The 23,760-nt window shown below is 41.0% G+C and overlaps 1 protein-coding gene across 1 annotated transcript; it reads right to left on the bottom strand.

Moving 5' to 3' along the window:
* Positions 1-23,760, bottom strand: FNTA (farnesyltransferase, CAAX box, alpha). Its single transcript, XM_029066125.2, has 9 exons — positions 23,524-23,760; positions 17,959-18,044; positions 16,849-16,963; positions 14,566-14,670; positions 12,226-12,352; positions 6,708-6,856; positions 5,199-5,261; positions 1,587-1,758; positions 1-704 (listed from the first exon to the last, which is right to left on the bottom strand). The coding sequence occupies exons 1-9, from the start codon at positions 23,709-23,711 to the stop codon at positions 582-584; spliced, it is 1,128 nt and encodes a 375-aa protein (XP_028921958.1). The 5' UTR covers positions 23,712-23,760; the 3' UTR covers positions 1-581.

Below are 23,760 nucleotides of genomic sequence, written 5' to 3'. Positions count from 1 at the left end.
TTGTTTTAGATGCACCTACAGTTTTATTACAAAACCATTATGTTGGCATTAGTTGGCTACAGTAATAGCAAGATATTGTCAGTGAGGCATGGTGGCTCTAAGGTAAGGCAAAAATTGTATTCCTTGCTTACAGAATCTAAATTTCAGTTGCTTTAAATATATATAAGTTACCTTCGGGCACTGGGGGGGTTACTTTGGAATCTTAAACATACTGTTTTAGGAAGGAGTTGGGTAGTATGGGATGGAAAATAAAACAATGTTTAGGGCTTTAGAATTGAGCAAAAGTAGATTTACTTGTTAAGAAACAACTCCTTCATCAAGTACTTTTTAAGGGGACGATCATATCTCAAAGACAGCCAAATTAATTGCCTGCAGCTTGTTTGAGAAGCAGCAGTGCCAATATTTTATTACATGGTAAATTTTGTTATTAGTTCCTGTTAGAAGCAATACTGGTGCAGTGCATTTCTTTGTCACACCACACTGGCAAAAGGGAATGACATCTCTAGTTTTAAACCACATACTTCCCTTCTCAGAGTCACTTTTCAAAGTAAAACTATCACAACACAATCTTCTTGATCCTCTTATTGCTGCTTGTTTGTTGGCAGGTTCCCTTCTGTACTGTGTTTGCTTTGAAGGGATCTTCCAATATATCTCCAGTACTCCTTTCTTATAATGTCCTTTTCTTTAGCTAGAGTTTCACATAACTAGAAATAAAGAAAAAAATAAAACATTAAATGAGAAAAGTGTTTCATTTAACTTACCAAACAATTTAATGTTTTAACATTTTAGAATGTGTTTAACAAGGCCACTAAGGCAGTTTCTCCGCTTATCTTCATGTTGGGACAGCTTTAATGCTTTAATGTTACACATTAAAATGTTCCTATACCATTAGGGGGAATCCAAGCTTGCTTAACAGTTTTTACTTTCCTTACTACTTCCCTGGCCCAGTGGAAGTTAAAGTATTGGGGTGTGAGCCTGTAACCTCTTTTAATGGGGGAGGGGGGGGGAGGAGAGTAGGAGGAGAACCAGACCCCTTATGCTGTTAATTTGGAGGCTAAAATTCTGCCTTAAGCAAGTATTGTCAAAATCTGCATAACAGGTACTAAATTAACCCACTTTAAAACAAGTTCCCTCTGATTTTATGGTGGCTCTTTCACCTAAAAGCTAATAAATGACTTAGTGGTATTGTGTAAACCAATCCTTAGGACCAGAAAGAAAAATGAGGAGAGGGAGAGGAAAAAAACCCACCCCAAAACACCACTCTCCATTTATTACAGGGATTTAGAATTGTGGGTTTACTTTAAAGTAACCAATATATTCCATCCCTTCAATTTCAGCTGGTAGGTGGTGGTTTTTTTAAAATTCATGATCAACATTTGAGAAGTACCCTTAGTGTTCCTCTCTCTCTTTCTCTCTCTCATGCTTGATTGATTGATCTTAGCTATGACTTTATATCAGTGGGAAATCAAAAGTGAGCTGGACCTAGCTTTCCCACCAGGATAAAGTGAGGCTTAATTAGCATTTGTGAAGCATTTTAAAACTGTCACATTCAAGGTATTAGAGCAATAGAAAACCCTCCCCCTCACCTCTAATGCTTTACTTAATGTATCTTCCTTGTTGTCACACTGGTTTTCTAGCATGTCTTCATACAGATCCACAAGAAAGGCAATCAGGTAGGGAGAGCTGTGGCTTGGCTGTAACCCTAGCAATTGCTCTAACAGATTGGGATACTTGGAGAGGCCACGATCCTGCAAAATCCTGCAGAAGAGAAAATTTAGAATTTGGATGAAGAAGACAAAGTAAAGTTTAGGCTTTGCTTAAAATTTTAGGCTACTGATAAGATCACCCACAAAATATACAGAAAAGGGCATGTAAGTTTGTTGGGTATTTTTAAAGGCGAGGCAGAGAGAATAAATTAGTTCTTGAGGAAAGAGCAAATTAATAGGCACTGGAAGCCAGGCCTGGAAGCCAGAGGACCTGGGTTCTAATTCTAACTCTGCCATTTGGCTGCTGTGTGACCTTGGGCAAGTCATTTAACTTTTTTGTGCCACAATTTCCTCATCTGTGAAATGGAGATTCACTCATTCAATAGTATTCATTGAGCGCTTACTATGTGCAGAGCACTGTACTAAGCGCTTGTAGTGTACAATTCAGCAACAGATAGAGACAATCTCTGCTCAATAACGGGCTCACAGTCTAAACATTAAATACCTGTTCTGTCTCCCCCTTACTCTATGAGCCCCATGTTGGGCAGGGACAATGTCCAACCTGATTATCTTGTTCTTAGTACAGTGCTTGGCACATAATAAACATTTAACAAATACCACAGTTATTATTACTATTATAGGTTTCTAGCAGAGGAGGAAAGTTGGTGTCCGTACCTTCATAGGTTCCTGAGCTAGAATTCTGGTTTTGCTCATCCTAGATCTCCGACCAAACTTGACAGGTTTTGAGCGAGACCTGAAAGAGCTATGAGTTTCCAAACGGAGCTAAAAAGCCCCCGGGCAGATCTTTACTCTTCAAAGCCCATCTCATAAGTTTCCTCTTTAAAAGGCCTGCACCCTTTTCATTCCCGCCCTCGAAATAAAAAAGGGCACCTGTGACTACAGAATTCCTCATCTTTCCAGCCAAATTCTTTCCTTCCCATCTTTCCCAACACTGTAGATAACATCACTATCCTCCCTGTTTCACACACCCATAATGGCATTACCCTTGACTCATCTATCACTCAACTCACATACTCAAGCTGTTATGAAATCCTGTCAGTTTTCCCTTCATAATAACACTAAAATCCTCCCCTTCCTTTCCTTTCAAACTGCTACCACACTGATCCAAGCAACCATTTCTCCTATCCCACCACAAATACTACATTATTAGTATTAGTGTGTAAATACTAGTTCAAATACTACATCGAGTTCCCTGCCTCCTGTCCCTGCCCACTCCAGGCCATACTTCACTCCACCTGCCCGGATCATTTTTCTAAGAGAAGTTCAGTCCACGTCTCTCCACTCCTCCAGAACTTCAGTGTATCAAACCAAAATTCCTTACTACTTGCTTTAAAGCTCACTCTCTCCTTGCTGATTGCCTACAACTCCACCTGCCTCCTTTGCTCCTCTAACACCATTCTACTTACTGTTCCTCAAACTCACCACCAACCCCTTGCCCACATCCTCCCCCTTCAAATGACCACCACTCTCCCAACTTCAAAGTCTTATTAAAATCACATCATCTCCAAGAGGCCTTCCCTGACTAAGCCCTCCTTTTCCCTACTTCCTCTCCCTTCTGCATCACCTATGAACTTGGAGCTGTACCCTTTATGCACCTGATAGTCACCCCAGTGTCAGCCTCACACCACTTATGTCTGTATCCACAATTTATTTTAATGTTTGTTTCCCCTTCTAAACTGCAAGCTCCAACCATCTCTGTTGTATTACTCTCCCAAGTGCTTAATACAGTGCTCTGCACATGCTAAATACTCAACAAATACCACTGATTGATTAGAAGGTTCAAAAGATATTTTGAACTTCACCCTCAATTTTATCCTTCACTGCATCATTCTAATAGTGTAATTTCCCTTGTTCTTGTCTAGAGTCAGGGTTAGCTAGCTAACGGACAAAGTGAAAAAAAGCATATGCTCCCAAAATATCCCACCCATGGTATACTGCAGTTCTGGGTACATTTCCTCCCACACTTTATTTCCCTACTAAAAATTCAGGGGGAGATGGTGTAGGTTTCCAAATGATAAAAATAGTTTATAATGACAACCTACCAATCTCTTCATCACTACTACTGCATAAATGTAAAGTTAACAGCTGAGAATTTAAAACTATTCATAGATGGGAAATTTCCCCCCTTGTTCTCCCTTCTTTGTCAATATGCCAAATGTAGAATTTTACATTAAAATGGCAAAGTATACTGATCAGTGCTAAATTCCACATAACGTTGGGTGTTATGTGTATGCTCGGTTCTTAACACTTGTTAGAACTACTCATTTTGGTTGGAAAGTCATTACTCAATAATAATCACTGGTATCAGTGAGAATTTACTGCTTGGAGAGCACTGTACTAAGCACCTGGGAGAGTACCGTACAACAGAGTTGGTAGACACATTCCCTGCCCACTAGGGAATTAGGGAATGTCTGTGGAAAACACGAGCTCATTTGGTGTTCACAGTACACTGGAGTTGGAAAAAAGTTTGTATTCCTGTATGAAACATTCAGAATGGGTAAGAACTGCGGCATGAGTTTTCCTAAAAGCTGAGTTTTGCAAGAACACAACTTCCATATTATAGGAAAACTAGGTATACCTGTTTGTTGACTAGTATACCACCGCTTGAAGGAAAGTCAGTGTTAATATCAAAAGAATGATAGAAGGGCACACCCAAAAATGTATACATCCTTCTTTCTTGGGGACAGGGCTGAAAACCCTCAGAGGAGTCTGTGATAAGAAACAAAAACCCAGATGAAGAGTCCAAAGCTGAGAACCCCTGAGAGTCAATTATAATTTATCAGGTCCGGATTAAATTGGTGGATCAATGTCTAAGATATGTGTTCTGTGCAAAAGTGGTGCTCAATAGTTATTAATGATAATGGGTGAGCTAGGCCTTCTGTGTCTTCTCCTCTATCTAGCTGGTTATCTTTTGGGCATTTCATAACTTGCTAGAAACCTCACTAGAGGTAAGGTTGGGGATATAAAGGTGATGAAACAAGCCAAATCAGTTTTACCATTGGTCCAAGTTCTGGAAAAAAGTTTGGCTAGGAAAGAAACTGACACCATTGCAAAAATGAGATTTTAATACTCTACTCTTTCCCCTATCTTTAATCTATTTTGATGTCTGTCTCCCCTTTTATACTGAAAGCTGGGATCGTGCCTACAAACTCTGTTATACTGTACTTCCCCAAGTGTTTGGTACAGTTCTCTGCACATAGTAAGCAATCAATAAACGTCATCAATTGATTGGGGGGGGTTCATTTATCCTACTCTCCCTATTGCACTTTACCACGGATCCCTCAAGAGTCAGCCTGACATTTATCAAAAATCAAACACCAGTATCAAAAATGAGTTTGGTATTTAAACATTTATGGGGTAAAACTTTGAAGCCCCTAAAATTAAAACATGGCACAGGTGTAATTATATTTATTAAACAGAAAATTGAAATCACCTCTCACCCCCTCAAAGCCCTTATCAAAAATTCCATACCCTTTTAAGTAATTCCAAGCACTTTCATTATGTGGTGCTGTCTTTATCATTTCTAGAGTATATCTGAAAGGGAAAAAAAAGTGGTTAGGTATAATGTAAAAGTACATTATAGAAATATAGGGGGAATTGAAGCAGGCTGACCTACTTCCAAGCTAGATTAGTGACTTCTCAGACTACAGTAATTGTGCCCAAAACTGGCCACAGTGAAAGACAGACTTCATTAATAACCATTTTGGTCATTTCATCCCTTCTACACATTTACTGTCACTCTGCTTTATAATCTATTTCCCCTACAGCATTCTGGATATGCTGCAAAATACACCTTGGTTTAAGCCTGTCTTTTTTTCACTCTGAAATATTTTAACTGACTTTAGATGAGCGATTAAAGACCATTTCAATTTAGCAAAAATAATGGCAAATCTATTTAGCATAGATAAGGGAGTACCTGTTAGCACAAGATGACTTTTTTTTCCCCCAAATAACTTTGAAATGAAACACTAACTTTACATAGGTACCCACAAAAACGTAATTCAAACTTTACTGGAATATTCTGGGATACACTTTTACACTTTTTGATCAGGTATCTAAATTTGTCTTTTGTCATTTTAATCATATGTTATTTTGATCGATTTTTGGATCCCTATGGGAAACTACATTTCAACTTGTTAGTCTTTCACTGAACACTATTTTCACGGAACCAATTAAGTGTGTTAACCAGTATACAGCAGTATTTGTATACATACATACAAGAAGAAAAAACAGGTTATATGGTCATAAAAAAACTTTCAACCAGGACTATGGCAAAGGTCTTCTAGAAGTTTTCTCAGGAATTGAGACTTTATGGCAATCTTACAATATTTTCAATAAAGGTCTGTCTTTCTGAAGGTCTTTAATTTAATTTCCTTTCTAGCCTTAGAATTTGAGTGGTCTGACAAAGCACTGATTCTGGATGGTGAATTCAGAAATATGGACAGGAAATATGGACAGTTTCCATTACATTAATCTAAGCCAGGTTTTTTACTTGGGAACTATTAAATCCAAATTAGCTGCACAGCTAAATTCTTAAATTATAAGTATGATCAAATTATGCTTTAAAAAGACACATTTCATTTAAAAACATTTAGCTTTTTCATAACTTAAAATATTTCAAGTCTGATCTGATAGAAAATAAACAATTCACACAGTCAAGGAAGGGTTGGCTAACCACCACTACATGACAGAAATGGAAAAGGAAATTAAATGCTAAATCAGAATGCCTTTGCTATCTTACAATGTACCAGTGTGGCTAAGGATTTTAGACTACTTTGAAATTTTTTTTTCCCATTCAGGTTTTGGTCTAAAACCCTACATTAACCAATGGTACATTGGCAATTATTACCAGCACATAATCTCTGCCAATAATGAATGGCAAAATCTTTTTGGCACCTAGAAAGATCTATTTCCTTGGCTCATGACAGCAACTCAAGAATCAAAGGGACTACAAAAGCAAGAAAAGACTGTACTACTAACTGGACTTCTTTCTCCAGGACAGCAGGATCGTTGTAACCTGATGTATTAGAAATTACAAAGTGTCTTTGGTTCCAAACAGAATTATTTCTCACATCCTCTTTCAGAAGGTGGTCTACGTACTCCAACTCATTATCCCAAAGCTTGAACTTCTAAAAGAGAAAATAAAAATAGTATGTTTTCATTTGCACCTAATAATAATAGTAATAATAATGGTATTTGTTAAGCGCTTACTATGAGCAAAGCACTGTTCTAAGGTCTATAAAATCCACAGACTGTATACTTCCTACTGCAAGCGGCATTAGTTCAGACCTGGTAAAAACACCATGCTTACTTTACTGTACCAAGTTTGGAGAAACTTGGAGGGTTTGAAAGGGGGATAACACTGTCTGTGACATTCAATATTGGTTCCATCAGGAAAATTGAAAACCAGTGATATTTATTGAGGGCTTACTGTGTGCGGGGCACTGTTCTAAGTGCTTAGGAGAGCACAATACAACAGAGTTGGTAGACATATTCGCTGCCCACAATAAGTGTACAGTCTAGAGTGAGAATCAGTGAAAGTTTTTGTTATCTGGACTGTTTGGGAAAGGAAAGTGGCAGCAGCTAATCTTTTACGAATCAGGGCTGCCCAGCAAGGGTCTTTGCAAAATCACATAGCCTAGCTAGGGAAAGGTCTCTTGCTAATTGCATGGCTCAGTGGAAAGAGCCCGGGCTTGGGAGTCCGAGGTCATGGGTTCGAAAGCCGGCTCTGCCACTTGTCAGCTGTGACTATGGGCAAGTCACAACTTCTCTGTGCCTCAGTTACCTCATCTGTAAAATGGGGATTAAGACTGTGAGCCTCATGAGGGACAACCTGATTACCCTATATCTACCCCAGCACTTAGAACAGTGCTCTGCACACAGTAAGCGCTTAACAAATACCAACATTATTATTATTATTATTACTAGAAGAGCAAAAAGCAAAGTGAACGAGTTCATGAGGATCCTCCAAAAATATTTTTGCAATATTTGAAAGAGCGAAGACTGAGGAAGACAACGGTGGTCTCATGGAAAATGAAAGCTTATTAGAGAAGCTGAGCTAGCTAAAATAAGCTAGACTGTGAGCTCATTGTGGGCAGGGAATATATTTGTTTATTGTCATATTGTACTTTCCCAAGCAACTAGTACTGTGCTTTGCACACAGTAAGCATTCACTAAATACGATTGAATGAATGATAGAAGAAAAATGGGGGCAATTATTCTTCTACACCTCTGAATGGCACTTGGTTGTGGCAACATGAGAAGCAGTGTAGCCTAGTAGATAAGAGCCAGAGCTTGGTAATCAGAGGAACTGGGTTCTAATCCCGGCTCTGCCACCTGTCTGCCTTGTGACTTTGGGCTAGTCACTTAACTTCTCTGGGCCTCAGTTACCTTATCTATAAAATGGGGATTAAGACTGTGAGCCTGTGAGACGGTGTCCAACTTGATTAGCTTGTACCTATGCCAGGGCTTAGTATGGTGCCTGGCATATTGCAAACACTTTTAACAAATAACATTAAAAATAAATAAAAAAGGCAACAAAAAACAGTTTTAGGTAAGAATCTAATAGGTAAAGAAGTTACTGGAATTATTTTCCTGAACATATTTAAGAATCAGACGACCATATTTGCCCGGGAAGGTCCAGGAGACTTCTTGGAAGTTCTTTAAATAAATGGAAAAGTCATTTGGGTGAGAAGAGGAAAGCCCATAGAGAGTAATATATCAGGTTCAAACAGAATATTAGTTAGGCCTAAAAGGCGTTTGAAGAGTACTTTTCAAGGATGTCAAAATTACTAATGAAATAATATCAAAAGCAGGAAACTGACTAGAGAACCAGAAGGACAACTTATCCTCAGTGCCCATGACAACCCTCAGGGAGGAAAATGATCTAGAATGGCAATCATCAGAATATCAGGTGATCCTGCCAATCACATAAGCCAGTGATTGGCAAGTTAGTAGATAGACTCTACCAGTTTAGGATCAGTGAACACCTGAGACTAGATGATCTACTTTTGTAAAGGGAAGTCATGCCTCACTAATCTACTGAAGTTCTCTGAAATAATCCAAAAGTATGTGGATAGAGGGGAACCATAACCATAATATAATTTCATTTGTAAAAAGTCTTTCACCAGTTCCATGCCAGAGACTTTAAAAAGCTAATGAGTAATCATTGATTGGAGAATATATTTTCTCACTAAGAGAAAACTAACAGAAATAGAGAAAGCAGTGGGTAGAGATAAATGTCAATTTTTCATTCAGCCATATTTATTGAATGCTTACTGTGTGCACAGCACTGTACTAAGCACTTGGGAGAGTACAATACAACAGTAAACAGACACGCTCCCTGCCCAAAATGAGCTTACGAGCCCCATGTGGGACATGGGTTGCATCCAACCTGATTAAATTTTTATCTACCCCACTGCTTACACACAGTAAGCATTTGGCAAATTCTTAATTATTAGCAAAGGATCAATAAGGACAAAAAATGCAGAAGATGCATCAAGTAAACTGATTGTCCATGCCTTAATTTTTCTTTAATGGAAAAAAAACTGAAAACAAAGGTGGCTGATAAATGGCAATTTGGGGGCTAAGTCTGAGTATACCTCATACCTCACCCTACCCTTCCACCAACAAAGATATCCCTTAAGGAAAGATAAGTAAAAATGGTAGGATCCCTAAAGAATGAGGGATCTAGAAGAAGAAACTATGCACATGGCATTAAAGTCATCTGGGTGTGAATTGCTGTGCATATGGGGATAACTGAAAAACCTTAAAGCCATTTAGGTGGCATATGAGCTCTAAGGAAGGCAAATAAAAGATAATGGAAAAATAGTCCAAGGTACTAATGCATGACATTTGGATTTAATCAAAATGATCCACTCCCCACTACACAAACTATGATAAAACCACACCTGGACTACTATGTGCAGTTCTGATTTTTTTGGTACTGATATTTAAGTGCTTAATTATGCATCAAGCACTGTTCTAAATGCTGGGGTAGATACAAGTTAACCATGCCGGACACAATCCCTGTCCCATGTGGGACTCAAGTCTAATTCAACAGGTACTGAATCCCCATTTTATTCATTCATTCAATAGTATTTATTGAGCGCTATGTGCAGAGCACTGTACTAAGCACTTGGAATGTACAATTTGGCAATAGCAGTTGAGGAAATGGAGACACACGGAAGTTAAATGACTTGCCCAATGTCACACAGCAGGCAGGTGGCAGACCTGGAATTAGAACCCAGGTCTTCTGACCTCTAGGCCTGTGCTCTTCTCACTAGGTCATGCTGCTTCCCAGAAATTGTTGCCAATTTAAGGATTTGATAGAGCTGCAGAAAGCTCAGCGAAGGGCACCCAAGATGATTGGGGATACTGATGCCTGCCTACTTGTTTTGTTGTCTGTCTCCCCCTTCTAGACTGTGAGCCCGTTGTTGTGTAGGGTTGTCTCGTTGCTGAATTGTACTCTCCCAAGCACTTAGTACAGTGCTCTGCACACAGTGAATGAATGAATATGAGGACTGCTTGAAAAGATGAAGATTTTTCAGGGAAGAAAGACTCAGGCTAAGAGAATGCACACTAAATTAATCAATTACTAAGTGCTTACTGTGTGCAGAGCACTGTACTAAATGCTTGGGAGAGCACAGAGTTGGTAGACACACCCCCTGCCTACACAAAATCATAAGTAGTATAGCCCAGGCACACAGAATTATTCATTAGTCCCCAAATCCCAGGATGAGGGACACTGAAGTTTGAAGTTGGTGGGTTCAAAAGAAAAGGAAATGATTCTTCACAGTGGCTGGCAAACAAAATTTTTTTATTCAAGGAAGTTGGAATATATCAGGGGGTTTAAAAGGGAGTTTGGATTCAGTACTAAACAAGATGGATCACTAGAGGGGAAGTTAAGGATGAAATGGGAAAAGTTAGGGTTTTTAGAGGACACGGCAATACTGATAAGATGTCAGAATGGACACTGGGCCAGATAATAATGATAAAAACAGTGGTGTTTGTTAAGCATTTACTCTACGTCAATAATAATAATAATAAAGGTATTTGTTAAGCAGTTTCTTTCTACGGGCCAGGCACTATATTAAGCCCTGAGTGGATACAAGCAAATTGGGTTGGATGCAGTCTCTGTCCCAGAAAGGGCTCACAGTCTTCATCCTCATTGATGAGGTAACTGATAACTCAGGCCCGGAGAAGTGAAGTGATGTGCCCAAGGTCATACAGCAGACAAGTGGTGGAGCTGGTATTAGAACCCATGACCTTATGACTCCCAGGCCCGGGCTCTAACCTATCTGCCACACTGCTTCTCTACACTATTCTAAGCAATGGGGAAGACACAAGATAAGCAGGTCACAGTTCTTGATCCAGTCTAAGTAGGAGGGAGAACAGGGATTGAATCCTCATTTTATAGATGAGGTAACAGACAGGCATAGAAAAAGTTAAGTGACTTGCTCAAGGTCCCAGAGCAAGGACATAGCAGAGCTGGGATTAGAAACTAGGTCCTCTGATTCACAGGGCTGTGCTCTATACCTTAGGTCACGCTGTTCCTTCAGATGGACCAGATTTGGCTTAAAATGACATCTTATGTTATTATGCAATCTTTTGCGGCACTCCAATTCTAACCCTCTAAAAAGACATTTTTAAATTACACAAAATGGCAATTGCTAAATTACATTCAATTTCAAGAATATTTTAAGAAAAAAACTTTTTTCCAGAAGTAGCATTTCCTAGAAAGAATGCAAAAATGTCAGTCCTTTCAATGTACAAAACAGTAAGTAAATTCCCAGAGTGGAAGCTGAATCTATACCCTCCTTTTTATACTGAGCTTGAATTTTAACTTGAGGGTAGAAATGAAAAGCAATATAATCACTGTAAGGTAAACCTTTCTAAAATGATACTATTATGTTAAAAGTATGTAGGCAAAAACTACCCATTTTGTTCCACTGTATACTTATCACGTTTACACTACAAGTTCAAGGAAAAAATTATCATTAAAAACAGGTCTAAAAATATATTTAACACAAAGTTTTCTGCAAATGGACCCTTAGATATTAGATTTACTCATTCTTTTAGTCACTGATTGTATAGACTGCACAAACTGTAAAATTTAAATAACATTCCAAATTTAAGCTCACTGCAGTCAGAGAATGTCTACCAACTCTACTGTACTGTAGTCTCCCAAGCACTTAGTACAGTGCTCCGCACCTAGTAAGCATCAATACATACCACTGATGATGATGATAATACCAAGCATTATCATCTAATATGCAAAACAGCCAGCTCGTTCAGTTAACAGATTCCAAAAACAGCACACTTCACATGTTATTTGAATGAAAAATGATTAAAGTTCAGATTGCATCTGATCTGCCAATATTATATCTACACCAGTGCTGGGTACAAGAAGTGGCATTTAAGGGCTTAAAAAAATACCACAATCATTATTACCGTTAAAAAAATGTGAAAAATGCTCTAACAACAGAGAAAGCAATACCTGAATGACCCACTGTCGATGCTGCCAGGCATGGTAATTCTTTGCATCCTGATTGAGAATGTCAGCAACAAACTCAAGTTCCTGAGAAGGATCATTCAGCCATTCCACCAGCACCCGCCTGTGATGCCTAAACCCACAAGAGAGGGAGGTGTTTTCTTTTATTTGAAAGTAACACAAAATTCACTCAAAGAGTCCAACCAGCTTTACCCTGGCCGCACCCTAGGATAATCAGTCTTTCCACTCGTGGTTATTTGCAATTACGTGTTATTCAACAAGTATGTGGTTAATCAAGTCCTTATTGTGGTTTTAACGATATGCAATATCACATTAAGTGCTTGAAAATACCCAGTAAATATCAGATAAGGTGTCTATAAAATGGGGTCAGAAAGGGATAGAGAAGCAGTGTGGCCTAATGGATAAAGCACAGGCATGGGAGTCAGAAGGACCTGGATTCTAATCCCAGGTCTGCCACTTGTCTGCTGTGTGACCTTGGGCAAGTCACTTCACTCCTCTGTGCCTGTTACTTCATCTGTAAAATGAGCATTAAGGCTGGGAGCCTCATGTGTCCAACCATGTCAAATGATCCATACTGACAGGAGAGTGGTTTAGCTGAGGGGGACAATGGCTTAGAGAGTCACTCTCCTTCCCTACAAGCCGAGGGTGCCGATTTGGCCTCTGAACTCACCCAGCTTCCCAAACAAGCCATACTCAGCTTTGCAGCTTGTTTAAAACATGTCTTTCTACAGTTCTTCAGGACATGCTAGGTTCCGATCTGCCCCATCCCCAGAGTGTGTCAGTCTGAGTCACTGAGGATACAGGTTTTTCCACAGGCACATTAGCAGTTACAGGAGGGCTTCCCTGACCAGGCCCTCATTCTTCCCATTCACTCACTTTCCATTTTGCCTATGCAGTTGGATCTGTACCCTTTAGGAATTTGATATTCACTCTCCCACATCCCCAGCCCTTAAGTACAAATCCTCATACTCTTCCATTCCCCCAGCAGTAATTTATTTTAATGATGCCTGTTCCCTGACTGGACTGTGAGCCCACTGTAGCCATGGGATGTGTCTACCAGCTCTAGTGCAAGTTCTCTCCCAAGCACCTAGTATAGTGCTGGGTATACAGAGAGCACTCAGGAAATATTACTAATTGATACTACAGTATTAAGTGATTCCGGGGCACCTAGAGTGGCAAGGAGTGGAGCCTAGTTCTCTTGACAGCAAGTTCAATTCCTCTTTAACCTTCAACTCAATTCCTTCATTCTGCTTCCTATCATCCTCTTCATTCTGTACATCAATTTACATTCGTGTATTTTACTCCTACCCTACACACACACAAACACATACCTCTCGACCCTCTGCAGTTTCTTTCCTTCTAACTTCTACGTCTTCACTTCAAACAGACATCTTTTCATTGATCACAATCATAAATCTGCTAGGGTTTATTATATATTCATATACCCTTTAGTGTTTCAGAGCCAGTCTACTTAATGTATCTTGTGAGTGAACAAGGTCACAAGGGAAAAATCTATTGCACTTTTGGAACATAATAAAAATCATGAAAAGCCTAAGGTATGGGAAACTTCTGGAGGAAAAAAAAACTCCAAACAAACCCATTTTGAGCTGCTGTCCCCAAGACCAGGGAGAATTAGGTACACAATCCAGTTTGTAATTACATGGTATTCATAAAATATCACTACTTATAAGCAAGATCTTTCATGAAACCGAGAACACATGAGGTTTCCTCTAATCTCTACTGGAAGAAATCTAAAAGTAAAAAAAAAACAAAAAAATCTACCACTATATTTCTTCAAACGGAGTAGTTGGGGTGACTTTTTTTAAATCTATTAAGAGGGCAACAACAGAAAAAGATTTCTAGTTTAATGTTTCATTTCTCTCATTTTTTTTTGGTTTGGCTGACATTTTTTTTTTTATTCGAGTCACCCCGGGGGGCAATAAAAGAAAAATAGGCTTTCAAACCAACTTCTTGTGTGTATAAAAGTGAGCTACTGGAGAGAAAGTTTGCAACTGAGTTGTCACCTACCACGTTAGAAGATGCTACAGATCTAGTTTATGCCCATAACAGAAACAATGAAAAAATTTAAACAATATTCATTTTGTAACTGTTTTCTCAGCTGAAACTAGAATAGGGCTCCAGAGGTGTGTTTATAGAATAAAAAAAAATCACTCTGCTTTGAAGCTTTAAGGAAGTTTCTACAGAACATGTAAGTAAATATAATTTAATTGTTAAAGTTGAAACAAACCAGGGCAGGAAAGACAATTAAGCTTTTGAAAATTACAACACTATGGAGTCTAAAGAGTGGAAAAAAATGCATTTTACCAAACTTGATAATTCTTGGGCTGCTCTTCAATGATTGTGGTAATATAGTTCATTTCCTCATTTAGATCTTTTTGCAGTGACTCTAAGAGGACTCTCCGGAAATGCCTAGCAACAACATAAAACACAAGTTAAAGATATTTCAATGTTTCAATACAATTGGACTAGAGTTATAAGCTTTTGATGTCAAATATTTTGGCAAGCCAAGACCAATACTATTAAAGTAGTTTACCCATTTAATAATCTGTAAAATTAGTCCTAAACTTTGTTAAAATAAGAGAAAATTGACTTTAGCCTTTAAAACCTTACCTAATGTGGTCATGTTGTAGTGCATCTTAAATTTTTATTTTAGAAAACAACAGTTTTTCAAAGCCTTTTTTACATGAGACCTCCTGGTGGGCAGGGATCTTGTCTACTAGCAATGTTGTAGTATATTCCCCCCCAAGTGCTTAGTACAGTTCATTCATTCAATAGTATTTACTGAGCGCTTACTATGTGCAGAGCACTATACTAAGTGCTTGGAATGTACAATTCGGCATTGAATACAGTTCTCTGCACACAGTAAATGCTCATTAAATATCTCTGCTTGACTGAGGCCAGTACAAAATGCCCATTTCCCATCTTACAGGTAGCACCGGCTACTGTGATCACTGTAAGGTTTTTGTTTTATTGGTACTTTTTTCCTGATTAAGGGGAAGGAACTGTGTCTGTTTCACTTGCTTATTCATCCTTCACATAAATACTGGAAGCAGTGAGACCTAGTGGGAAAAGGCTGGGCTCCGGAGTTGGAGGACCTGGGTTCTAATTCCAGCTTTCCCACTTACTGTGTGACCTTGGGTAAGTCAACTCCTCTGTGCCCCAATTTTTTCAATTATAAACTAGGGATTCAACACTTGTTCTCCCTCCTACTTAAGACTGTGAGTCCAAGTGGGACATGGACCGTGTCCAACTTGATTAACATCTTCCCCAGCCCTAAAGCAGTGCTTGACACACAGTAAGCACTTAACACATACCATGATTGGTAATTACTATTATGATGGTAAGCCCCACTACAAGTAGGAACAAAACATTGCTCCTATAGATTCCACTACAACTAAAACACCTTCTTGTGAATTACAAGGGGGTATATTCTAGACACTTTCAGGAAGGACTGTTCATTAAAAAGTAGTAATATTTTATAACAGAACCTTTTACTGAATATTCTGTGTCATGGCTAACACCAACCTTCAATCAATCAGTCAATGGTATTTAGTGAGTGCTTACTATGTGAAGAGCACTGTACTAAGCGCTTGGGAGAGTACAATACAGCAGAATTAGCAGACACGTTCTGTTCCCATAAGAAGAGCTCACAGTCTAGAACCTTCCATAGGAGTTCATAAAAATCCCAAGACCCAGTAGCACCAGTGGCCTCCCAGTGGCTTCCCAGTCCTTGGGAAGCTAAGAAAACTTCAGCCTTGGAAGACAGCAGGATGCACAAACTAGTTACTCACATATTAACATTTTGAGAAGGGGAATATCAGAGATACTGTCTGCTGTCTTTTCTTCTCATCTGGATCTACGCACTTTTTGAACACATCAGATTCTATGGAGCCTGGGGTTCCCAGTGTCCCGGGAAGGGGCTTAGGGAAACCCCAAGAGTCTCTAATCATCTTGGGGAAAAGGGGAGAGGGAAAGCCAAACTGGAACTGTTCCCACCTGTCCGCAAGCTACCTGGAGCAGGAAAATGGTCTGCATCATCATCAATGGTATTTATTGAGCACTCACTGTGGACAAGACCACTGCACCAAGCGCTTGGGAGTGTACAACAGAGTTGGTAGACATGCTCCCTGAATCTCAGGCAGCCTCAAGTTCCCAAAAGCTCAGGGGCTCCAGCCAAGCAAGTGCTCTGCACTCCTTAGATTCATGCTGGTGTGAGTGTGTACTGTGCTGAGCTATCAGGTATTCGTTCAGTGACCGGGACAAGTGTGGGTTGAGATTCAGTCACTGAATTCGGCGGTAAAAGGCAGGCAAGAAATGGCACTGGGAAGAATTTTACCTGAAGCCAAGTAAGAACCTCTAGACCGTAAGCTTGTTGTGGCAGGGAATGTGTCTGTTTATTGTTACTCTGTACCCTCCAAAGATTTTAGTAGAGTGCTCTGTACACAGTAAGCACTCAATAAATACGAATGAGTGAACTTTAAAACTGGTTAGGGAGCACAGTATATGTTAGAGATACAAAGAGACAGACTCTGCTATTGAAAGATCAATCCACATGCGCTATTTGACAGAGAAAAATAAATGGCTTACCACACAGTATAATTTGCAGCATTTAACTCAATGGCATCACCAGTTAATTTAAAAGCCCGTTCACTTCTTTCATCCAATTTCAAAACTGCCCGAAAATAATCATAAACATCCTTAACTGCGAAAAGAATAGTTGAAACAAAAGCGTTAGAAATGATCCGGGTAAAGTCAATAACTCAAAACTTGCAGAATTTGTCACCAGAGAGCACCAGCTTGGCTTAGTGGAAAGAGCACCGGGAACCAGAGGACCTGGGTTCTAATCCCTGCTCCGCCACTTGTCTGCTGTGTGACCTTGGGCAAGTTACTTAACTTCTCTGTGCCTCAGTTCATCTGTAAAATGGGGATTACGACTGTGAGCCCCACATGAACTGTGTCCAACACTATTACTCTGTAACTACCCCAGTGCTCAGTTCAGGGCCTAGAACATAGTAAGCGCTAAACAAATGCCACTTAAAAAAATACTGCATCAATGCTAAGTTGCTAATAAAAATAAAAGATAAGGTGTTCTCCTTTTCAAGTGACCAACAAAGGTATAGTGAAAGATTGGTGGTGGTGTTCTTTTAAGAGAGTCCCCAATGCACTCAGCTGTCATCAGGTTAGTTTAGTGTTGTTTTTGGGTTTTTTTAAACTTGCCCATCTTCCACTCTTCCACACAGTCTGCCTTAAAAACACAAACACACACAAACGTGCGTGCACAACACAAAACCAAACAAAAAATTTGCTCATCCTGGTCCTATCCCCCTAACCTCATTTCCCAGGCCCACACTTCTACCTTAACCTAATTTCTGGACTAGTATAATACTTCCATTCCCTATGTGTGCTTAGAGTGGGAGCCCCTTGTGGGACAGGGACTGCATCTGACCTGATTAACCCCAGTTATCAGAACATATTAAGTGCTTAACCAGTACCATAATTATTAACAAAGGATCAATAATGACAGGAAATACAGAAGAGGCGGAAAGTAGACTGATCATCCATTCCCCAGTTTTTTTTAAATGGAAAAAACAATCTGACATCAAAGGAGGCACATAAGAAAACCTGATAAATGGCCATTTTTTGGCTAAGTCTGAGTGCGTCTCACACCTCGCCATACCGTTCCACCCTCCAACTTACATTTGGCACTATAGATGATCTGGACAACTGGATTTGGCCCATCATTTTGGGGTACCGGCTCTATATCGGCCCATTCTGCTCTGCTCCTGTAAATACACATTTTTCTTTTCAGTGCTTGAAGACAGACACATAGATAAAAGAAAAAAAAGACTATAGTATTAGTTGAATTAAAGAATGTCAGGGATTTTTCCACATTCACCTTCCTTTCAACAGCATTCAATTCCAAAATGAAACAAATGAGTCACTTTGCTCATCTTGACTACTTTCTTTAAATAACAGTTATTGTTCTCAAGTTCCACTTCTTAAATGAAAATTACCATACCAGGACATTCCAAATTTAGACCTTTAATAGAGGGACAGTATTTTTTTGAGGCCAACTACAGACTACAAAACCACTACAATATGCAGTACAGTAAGATCACCACCCATCTTGCTGTAATTCAAAATCCTTGTTTTCAGAATCTAGTCTAATTTATATACCGTGTTTCTTATTCCAAAAGATAATTCACTAGGACTCTTCTTGCCTTAATTTAAAATCCTTGTTTTCAGATTCTAATCTGTTAATGTATACACTGTGTTTCTTTTTCCAAATGATAATTCACAGGACTTTTAAAATCAGAATGATAGAAAATCGACTCTTTGCATATTGCGCCCAAGCGCACGCGCACACACACACACACACGTAGTCATCTACTGAATGAAGGTTATTTTAGGATGAGGGGGTGTGGATGACTGGATCTTCAGGGTCCACTAACCTTGACCTCGCTTTGGGTAGTGTGACTCAGGGGCCCCATTTAAAGGGGTTTTTCCTCATCCCCATCCAATGATCACCCGAAAGTTTTCTATGCTCAGCCACTATTGCTGATGTTATCAGAAACACCCCCATCCCCTGGTGGATCCTGAAACAATCCCCTGGGCATAAGGAATGTGAGAAAGTGGGGGATGCAATGACAAGGATAAAGTAGATAAGAAATGTGGGAAAATATCATGGGATAAGCTCTCTTAAAAGAATGCTGAGGAAGAGGAGCACTTCCTCAAGTAAAGTAGGGGAAATTTAAGGTGCACAGGTGGTCTGGCTGATTGAATAATAATAACGTTGGCATCTGTAAGCACTTACAATGTGCCAAGCACTGTTCTAAGCACTGGGGTAGTTACAAGGTAATCAGGTTGTCCCACGTGAGGCGCACGGTCTTCATCCCCATTTTACAGATGAGGGAACTGAGGCCCAGAAAAGTGAAGTGACTTGCCCAAAGCCACACAGCTGATAAGTGGTGGATCGGGTATCAGAACCCATGACCTCTGACTCCCAAGCCAGTGCTCCTTCCACTTAGCCACGCTGCTTCTCTAAGTAGTACAGAACTCTAATGTGTAATATGTTTTGGATTAAGGGCAGTACTAAGTAGGTAATCTGCCTCTCTTACTGAATATTTATATACATCTATAATTTCCCACTAATATGCGAGCTTCTAACACGCTTATTTAGCTGTGCTCTGGGGGGGGTTGACTTAATTTAACACTGCCCTAGAGTTAGTTTACACTATTTATGCAAAATAGGATCCAGGGGCTTTGCTTTCAATTCTTGAAGGGAAGCCTTAAGCTTTTAAAAGGTCACTCTAACTTTCTCTATGGTAAAATGGTATCAGGGAATGAATTTATCCTTTTTTTCTGGAATAGTTTTAACCTGATCGTTTACAGGTTGAGATTCAGAAGACACTTGTGAAGCAGTGTGGCCTAGTGGACACAGCACAGGACTGGGAGTCAGAGGTCATGGGTTCTAACCCCGGCTCCGCAACTAGTCTGCTGTGTGACTTCAGGCAAGTCACAACTTCTCTGTGCCTCAATTACCTCATAAAATGGGGGTTAAGACTGTGAGTCACATGTGGGACACAGACCCTGTCCAACCTGATTATCCTGTATCTACCACAGCACTTAGTACAGTTGCCTGCATATAGTAAGCGCTTAACAAATACCATAAAAAAACTATTAAAAAGGCACTGCCTATATACAAAGGAACAGTCTAAAATCTGGACTGTAAGCTTGTTGTGTGGGTAGGGAACATGTCTATATTGTTATATTGTACATTCCCAGGTGCTCTAGTACAGTGCTCTGCACACAGTAGAGGCTCAACAAGCGCTTAGTACAATGCTCTGCACTTAGTAAGCGCTCAATAAATACTATTAAATGAACAGATACAACTGACAGATCTATAGACTTCTCCCAGCCCAGACAGCCCAAATCAGTCAATAAAAGCACCGTACAAAAAAAACTTTAAAAACTATGTTCGGGAACTCAGCAAACCAATGCACCTAAATCCCAGTTGCATTACCCATCCAATTTGTCTCTGCAGCATCCCAGGAGATCAAATCCAGGGATTAGCAGAAAGGTCAGACACTGAAATCCGGGTATTAGAACTGTCAATCAATCTCAACTGAATGACAAGGAAGGTTGTCTCTAAACCAGGCTTAGGGTACTGATGAGAGTCTGCTCCTTGAGAATAAAAAATAAAAATAAAAAAAAAACAACAAAAAACCTGACGGAGGAAATTGGGTGCCCAGGTTAGCCTGTCAGCTATGGCAAGGAGAAGGGCAAGAGGATGGTGGTAATGATAATGACCAATCAGTTGTATTTAATGAGCATTTACTGTGTGCAGAGCAGTGTACTAAGCGCTTGGGAGAGTACCATATAACAACGTAACAGAAACATTCTCTGCCCACATGGAGCTTAGTCTACTCGTAACCTCTGTTACATACTTACTATGCATTAAGTCCTGGACTAAATATTAGGAGAGATGTGAGATAATCAGGTCACCCCGAGTCCTTGTCCCATCTGGAGCTCCCAGTCCAGTTAGGAGGGAGAGCTGGTATTTAATCTCCATTATACAGATGAGGAAACTGAGGCATTGATAAATTAAGCCCCCACAAAATGGGAGAGAACAAGGAGGCAGGAGACCTTGTGTGTCGGTGGCGCTTCATGGCCTGAGAGCAGTGTGGGGATGGGGGGGGGGGGTTCGACCTTCCACTGCACTTATATACATATTTGTAATTTATTTATTTGTATCAATGTCTGTCTCCCCCCTCTAGGCTATACATTCATTGTGGGCAGGGAATGTTTCTGTTTATTGTTGTACTATACTCTCCCAAGCATTTAGTACAGTGTCCTGACCAAAGTAAGTGCTCAATATATATGACTGAATGAATAAGCATCCCTTCGCTGACCCATCTGGGTTATTGGGTGGCACTGTCTGGCCTTCCCTGCCCTCCCACCTCCCCTCTATCCCAATTCTGACTCCCGCCGGGTCAACCTAGCTTCTCTGCCTGTGTATGTTGCCTTCTCCACTCCTGCCTCTGCCTGGGAGTTGTAAAAAAAAAAAAAAAATGCTGCTTAAAGCTCTCAAAGCAAGGTTTTATTCTCCCTTCTGTTGTAAACACCCCCAATCCAAGGGGAAACCCACTCGGGCACCAGCCATCCACTCCAGAAAGGGTAACACAGTGTGCTTGGTGGAAAGCGCACGAATCTGGTAGTCAGAAGACCAGGTTCTAATCCTACCTCGGCCACGTACCAACTGTTTGAACTTGGGCAAGTCACTTGACTTTTTCCGTAGGTCAGTTTTCTCTCCTGAAAAATGTGGATTCGATACCTGTCTTCCCCCACCCTCGGGCCGGGGACCCCATATGGGACAGGGATTGAGTCCGCCTTACTGATCTCCAATCTATCCCAGTGCTTAGGGCAGTGCCAGCACACAGCAATCGATTAAATACCATTATTATTATCCCCCTTCCAGACTGTGAGCTCCTTCATTCATTCATTCAATCATATTTACTGAGCGCTGTGTGCAGAGCACTGTACCAAGGGCTTGGAAAGTACAATTTGGCAACAAATAGAGACAATCCAGATTGGCTCCCTGGAAAGAGCCTGGACTGAGGAGTCAGAGGTCGTGGGTTCTAATCCCATCTCCGCCACTTGTCAGCTGCGTGACCTGGGGTAAGTCACTTCACTTTGCTGTCTGTCTCCCCCGTTTCGACGGTGAGCCCGTCTTTGGGCAGGGATGGTCTTTATCTATTGCCGAATTGTATATTCCAAGCGCTTAGTACAGTGCTCTGCACACAGTAAGAGCTCAATAAATACTACTGCATGTATTAACAAAATAAATAGAGCACATGGTAAGTGCTCAATAAATAGAAATAAATGTTTTGCTTTGTTGTCTGTCTCCCCCAGGTTTAGACTGTGAGCCCATCATTGGGCAGGGATGGTCTTTATCTATTGCCGAATTGTATATTCCAAGCGCTTAGTACAGTGCTCTGTACACAGTAAGCGCTCAATAAATACTACTGAATGTATTAACAAAATAGAGCACATGGTAAGCGCTCAATAAATAGAAATAAATGTTTTGCTTTGTTGTCCGTCTCCCCGGGGTTTAGACTGTGAGCCCGTCATTGGGCAGGGATGGTCTCTCTCTGGGGCCCAACTGAACACTCCAAGCTCTTGGTCCAGTGCTCTGCACATAGTCAGCGCTCAATAAATATGACTGAATGAATGAAAATAAATAGAGCACATGATGAGCTCAATAAACAGAAATAAATGTTTTGTTTTGTTCTGTTTTGCTCTTCTGTCTCCCCCCCGTTTAGACTGTGAACTCGTGTGGCAGGGCGGGTCTCTGTTTGTGGACCAACTGAACACTCCAAGCGCTTGGTCCAGTGCTCTGCACACAGTCAGCGCTCAATAAATACGATTGAATGAATGAAAATAGAGCACATGGTCAGCGCTCAATAAATAGAAATAAATGTTTTGCTTTGTTCTGTTTTGCTTTGCTGTCCGTCTCCCCCCGTTTAGACTGTGAGCCCGTCGTGGGGCAGCGATGGTCTCTCTCTGGGGCCCAACTGTCCATCCCAAGCGCTTGTTCCAGTGGTCTGCACAAAGTCATAGCTCAATACATACGAATGAATGAAAATAGAGCACATGGTAAGCGCTCAATAAACAGAAATAAAATGTTTTGTTCTGTTTTGCTCTGCTGTGGGTCTCCCCCGGTTTAGACTGTGAGCCCGTCGTGGGGCAGGAAGGGTCTCTCTCTGGGGCCCAACTGTCCATCCCAAGCGCTTGGTCCAGGGCTCTGCACAGAGTCAGCGCACAATATATACGATTGAATGAATGAAAATAAACAGAGCACATGGTAAGCGCTCAATAAACAGAAATAAATGTTTTGTTCTGTTTTGCTTTGCTGTCCGTCTCCCCCCGTTTAGACTGTGAGCCCGTCGTGGGGCAGCGATGGTCTCTCTGTGGGGCGCACCTGTCCGTCCCAAGCGCTTGGTCCAGGGCTCTGCACAGAGTCAGCGCTCAATAAATACGATCGAGTGAATGCGGGTGTGTGTCGGCGGGGAGGAGGGCCCCGGGGTCAGGACCGGCCCGGCGCCATCGCCGCCCCGCGGGGGGCCGGGCCGCTCTCATCCGGTCCCGGGGTGGGTGTGTGTGTGTGTGTGTGAGAGCGAGTGTGTGTGTGTGTGTGAGAGAGAGCGAGTGTGTGTGTGTGTGTGTGTGTGAGTGAGTGTGGGGGGTTGCGGTCGGCTCTACCTGTAGGGCACGTAGGTGGGGGAATGGAGGCGCATCATTCCGTAGTCCATGGGGAAGCCCTCCGCTTCTCCCAGCTCGGCCTCCTCTTCGCCCAACTCTTCCTCCTCCTCCTCCTCCTCGTGGTGGTGGTGGTGGTGGTGTTGCTGTGGGGGCGGAGGCCCGGGCGTGCTCCCCGGCTGGGCCTCCATGGCTCCCCCGGCCTCGGCCCCAAGCGCGGAGCAGCCCCTCCCCTCCCCC

The sequence above is a fragment of the Ornithorhynchus anatinus genome, chromosome 5 (assembly GCF_004115215.2).
Source record: "Ornithorhynchus anatinus isolate Pmale09 chromosome 5, mOrnAna1.pri.v4, whole genome shotgun sequence".
NCBI lineage: Eukaryota > Metazoa > Chordata > Mammalia > Monotremata > Ornithorhynchidae > Ornithorhynchus > Ornithorhynchus anatinus.
The sequence above is the reverse complement of the archived record's forward strand: the minus strand, read 5'-3'. Positions and strand labels throughout refer to the sequence as shown.

Coding starts and splice junctions, on each gene's coding strand:
- FNTA (XM_029066125.2), bottom strand. CDS start 23,711: ATGGAGGCCCAGCCGGGGAGCACGCCCGGGCCTCCGCCCCCACAGCAA. Junction 1,759..5,198: donor GCTTGGAATTACTTAAAAGG/GTATGGAATTTT, acceptor TCTCTTCTGCAG/GATTTTGCAGGATCGTGGCC. Junction 705..1,586: donor CATTAAGTAAAGCATTAGAG/GTGAGGGGGAGG, acceptor CTTTATTTCTAG/TTATGTGAAACTCTAGCTAA.